The sequence below is a fragment of the Loxodonta africana genome, chromosome 7, assembly GCF_030014295.1.
Source record: "Loxodonta africana isolate mLoxAfr1 chromosome 7, mLoxAfr1.hap2, whole genome shotgun sequence".
In the NCBI taxonomy this organism is placed as follows: domain Eukaryota; kingdom Metazoa; phylum Chordata; class Mammalia; order Proboscidea; family Elephantidae; genus Loxodonta; species Loxodonta africana.
Window position 1 is genome coordinate 37,350,429 of NC_087348.1, and position 4,450 is coordinate 37,354,878.

The following is a 4,450-nucleotide window of genomic DNA, read 5'->3' on the forward strand; positions in this document are numbered from 1 at the left end:
CAGCTCTTGGTCTGCTGGGTGTGCAGGCTTGCCAGCCTCTCACTGCACTGGGTCCTGGTATGAGCAAAGGGTCCTTGATCAGCTTGGAGGGTGGAGGTGAGGGAGTGAGTAAAGGGGATGGAATGCTGCCCCAGACTTGGACAGAGGGCCAGACCCAGGGAACCAGAGGTGACCCTGGGTTGGTTGGGGCCGTGAGTCAGTAGTAGATCTGAGAGGGCAGGCAGGTTCCCCACCAGCCTGGCCCTGGGATAGAAGGGGAGCAAACACTGGGGACCAGTTGGCCTGAAGTGGAAGGTCAGGGGCTGTCTGTGGGGCACAGGACACAGGAGAGAAGGGGTGGGGAAGGGGGCGCTGGGAGCCTACTCCCATCCTGGAAATCCTCCCCTCCCTGTCCCCCTGCAGTCTGCCGGCCACAGGGCAGCCACACAGACTGGGACTGCCAACTGGGCCAGGAGACATTGGCGGCTACGGACTCCCCAGCTTGGAGCAGCCCTTCTTTGGTAAGTGGCTGAGTGTTGGCTGCTTTCTCTTCTGGAGCAACCCCCTCCCCCGCACCCTCAGGAACAGTTACTGAGCTGGCCTGGGACACTCCCTTGGGGCATCTTCAAGACGCTCAGGTTGGCTCCTTGCCTGGATTCCTGGCACACCCTTTGCTTCCCCTGCTTTCCTGTGGCCCTCCCTCTCATCTCCTTCTCTGCCTCTGTTCCTTGAGGAGCTTCCTGCCCCTTTCTGTTCTGCTGCTTCCTCCTCTGTCTTACCCAGGTTCTGCTGGGGCACAGTGGGGCCCTGAGATCACCTATGTACAGAAGGGTTTGAGAGGCTAAGGATGGAGGCCGTCAAGGGCTGGCTGGCTGGGGTGCCTGGAGGATTGAGGTCCCCATCCCCCTGGGCTAAGATCTTTGCAGGCCAGTCTGCCTTGCGTGTCAGTGGGAATTCTCTGGCCCTGTGGCCTGGATCCCTCTCTCCGAGGCCAGGAGCAAACCGTGGAGGGCGAAGGGTCTTGGGGGTGGGATGCTTCTCGGCAGCCCCTGGACCCACTCTCTGCTTTGTAACAATTAACTCTTAGGGACTTGAGGAGCCCCAGCAGTCCACATCTGGAGGAAGCTGGTCATCTAGGAGGGCCTTGATGCAGTTGTCCATCTTTCCTGGCCCAGCTGATGCTGGCAGCTCACTGACCCACAATGTCAGGGCCCTTTCTGCACAGGGGTGGGGCTGGCAGGAGGCATTTGACATGGATTATTCTTCCTTCTGGGGTGGCAGAGGGCAGAAGAAAGATAACCACATGGGTGCCAGCTCCTTAGGCGTGGAGTAAGATGCTGGTGGGCCCAGGGGGCGCTGGCAGGGGTGGTGGGCAGTGGCAGGGGGATATCTTGAGGCAGGACCTCATCATTGCTAAGACTGGGGGCTTGGGGAGTTAGGTTCTTACACAGTGGAGAACAATAAGAAACTCAGAGCAGCATTCTGGAGGGTAAATCCTCGGGGCCCAGGGCCCTTGACATCAGTTGTTCCAGTTCCCAGACATTCTAAGCAGTTCCACAGAGAGTAAGGTCGAGTGTAGAAGCTGCTCATCAGTTGCCTTTAAGTCAGTTTGGATCCCGTGTGTGTCAGAGTAGACCTGTGCTCCACAGGGTTTTCAATAGCTGATTTTTTGGAAGTAGACCACCAGGCTTTTCTGCAAGGTGCATCTGGGTGGACTCCAGCTTCCTCCTTTTTGGTTAGCAGCCAAGGGCTTAACCATGTGCACTAACCAGGGATTCCAGAAGCCGCTTAGGCCTTGGGAAATGTGTGTGTGGCTGAGCACTGGGCAGGGAGATGGGGTGTTTCCCTGGGACTGCCGGAGACCAGCTCTTCTAAGGGAGCTAGCAGTGGCCCCTGGCTGCGGGAGACCCCCACCCACACCTGGCTGTTCCCTGACGGCTGCCTGCCTTTGTCCGCAGACCTCGCATGGTGGAGAAGCAGCCCCATGAAGGTGCCCAGCCATGCAATGTTCCTGGAAGGCCGTCCTCCTCCTTGCCCTGGCCTCCATCGCCATCCAGTACACGGCCATCCGCACCTTCACCGCCAAGTCCTTCCACACCTGCCCCGGGCTGGCGGAGTCCGGGCTGGCTGAGCGGCTGTGCGAGGAGGGCCCCACCTTCGCCTATAACCTCTCTCGCAAGACCCACATCCTCATCCTGGCTACGACACGCAGCGGCTCCTCCTTCGTGGGCCAGCTCTTCAACCAGCACCTGGACGTCTTCTATCTGTTTGAGCCCCTCTACCACGTGCAGAACACGCTCATACCCCGCTTCACCCAGGGCAAGAGCCCCGCCGACCGGCGCGTCATGCTGGGCGCCAGCCGCGACCTCCTGCGGAGCCTCTACGACTGTGACCTCTACTTCTTGGAGAACTACATTAAGCCGCCGCCTGTCAACCACACCACCGACAGGATCTTCCGCCGAGGGGCTAGCAGGGTCCTCTGCTCCCGCCCCGTGTGTGACCCTCCAGGCTCCCCCGACCTGGTCCTGGAAGAGGGGGACTGTGTGCGCAAGTGCGGCCTGCTGAACTTGACGGTGGCGGCCGAGGCCTGTCGAGAGCGTAGCCACGTGGCCATCAAGACGGTGCGGGTCCCGGAGGTCAATGACTTGCGGGCTTTGGTCGAAGACCCCCGCTTAAACCTGAAGGTCATCCAGCTTGTTCGAGACCCGCGGGGCATTCTGGCCTCACGGAGCGAAACCTTCCGGGACACGTACCGGCTCTGGCGGCTCTGGTATGGCACGGGGAGGAAGCCCTACAATCTGGACGTCACACAGCTGACCACGGTGTGTGAGGACTTCTCCAACTCCGTGTCCACCGGCCTCATGCGGCCACCGTGGCTCAAGGGCAAGTACATGCTGGTGCGCTATGAGGACCTGGCCAGGAACCCCATGAAGAAGACCGAGGAGATCTACGGGTTCCTGGGCATCCCCTTGGACAGCCACGTGGCACGATGGATCCAGAACAACACACGGGGCGACCCTGCCCTGGGCAAGCACAAATACGGCACCGTGCGCAACTCTGCCGCCACCGCGGAGAAGTGGCGCTTCCGCCTCTCTTACGACATCGTGGCCTTTGCCCAGAACGCCTGCCAGCAGGTGTTGGCACAGCTGGGCTATAAGATGGCCGCCTCAGAGGAGGAGCTGAAGAACCCTGCCATTAGCCTGGTGGAAGAGCGAGACTTCCGCCCTTTCTCGTGATGCGGGTGTCGTGGGTGCGTGGGTGGGGGCACCTGGTGTCTTGGATTTGATAAAATGGACCATTTTTAACTGTTGCCTTATTTCCCCCTCCCTCTCACACCCTGTCTTTGTGTCCTTCCTGCCCCCTGCCCACCCCCCACTCCCTTCTGCCTCTTTTTGTCTCTGAAATTTGCACTATGTCTCCGATGGGAATCACTGGGGCAGAGGGGGGCGTGAGGTGGGGTATGGCCCCCACCCCACCCCAATTCAGACACACGGATTTTGGGTCCCTACATGGATGGTGACAATGTTTACAAGCACCACGTTCACACACACATGTGCGTGCACACACACATACGCGCACAGGCACACATAAGTGCACACACACAGGCACCCACGCACAGGGGAGAGACACTCAATACCACACAACTTTTCAAACTTTTTGAATGGAAGAGTGGTCAGGGTATTGTAGTTTTTCAGTCTTACTTCTATAAGGTAAGAGGTTAAAAACAAAAAGACCACCTCTCTCTAATTTATGAATAGTGTCCACCCCTTCCCATCCCTGCTTCCTCCCCCCAGTGCCCACTCCCCCCCTTGGAGCAGAGAAACTGCCCCCTCCTGCCCGCCCTTGCCTGTCGGTGAGCAGGTTTTTACTGTGAGGTGAAAGTGGACCTTGTTTATTTTTTCCAGTCTGTGGCGATGCTGTCTGTCTGTCTGAGTCTTGTGGCTGCCCCGGACCCGTGATGGCTGATGAATCTTATGGGTTTCTGATTGATCTTGGGGTACATCTGTGATATTTCTTTGTGCCAAAAAAAAAAAAAAAAAAAAAAAGAGTGGTTCAGTTTGCTAAACGAGCATTGAAATGCTTTATCTGTGTTTTCTGTAAATAAAAGAGTGCAATAATATCTGGGTGTGATTGTGGAACTTATGAGTGGATATTTCTGGCTTTGGGGAAGAGAAGGAGAAGCAGGTGGAGGTGGAATTTCAATTCTAAATCTCTGACTTTCAGACTTCTTGTCACCCTCGACTCTGTCTGAATTCAGGGTTTTGTTTCCCTTCAGTCAGTTGAGACCAGGCACCTTATGGTCAGGGGTGATGTTCAATAAGTGATAAGGCTTGTCAGATCAGAATGGCTGGAGCTGAAGATGAGGGTCTTGTTGACCCCTTCCTACTCCATTACTTGCTGGGTTTGGGGAGGGGGAACACCCAAAGGGTGAGGTGTCTCAGGGCAGTGGATGCTTATCAACTGGCTTGGA

The 4,450-nt window shown here is 57.1% G+C and overlaps 1 protein-coding gene across 1 annotated transcript; it reads left to right on the plus strand.

Moving 5' to 3' along the window:
* The first annotated feature begins 1,366 nt into the window (after positions 1 to 1,366).
* CHST1 (carbohydrate sulfotransferase 1) lies at positions 1,367 to 3,877 on the plus strand. Its single transcript, XM_003412265.4, has one exon. It carries the CDS (start codon positions 1,980 to 1,982, stop codon positions 3,213 to 3,215), a length of 1,236 nt encoding a protein of 411 aa, XP_003412313.1. The 5' UTR covers positions 1,367 to 1,979; the 3' UTR covers positions 3,216 to 3,877.
* Positions 3,878 to 4,450: the final 573 nt, after the last annotated feature.

Coding starts and splice junctions, on each gene's coding strand:
- CHST1 (XM_003412265.4), top strand. CDS start 1,980: ATGCAATGTTCCTGGAAGGCCGTCCTCCTCCTTGCCCTGGCCTCCATC.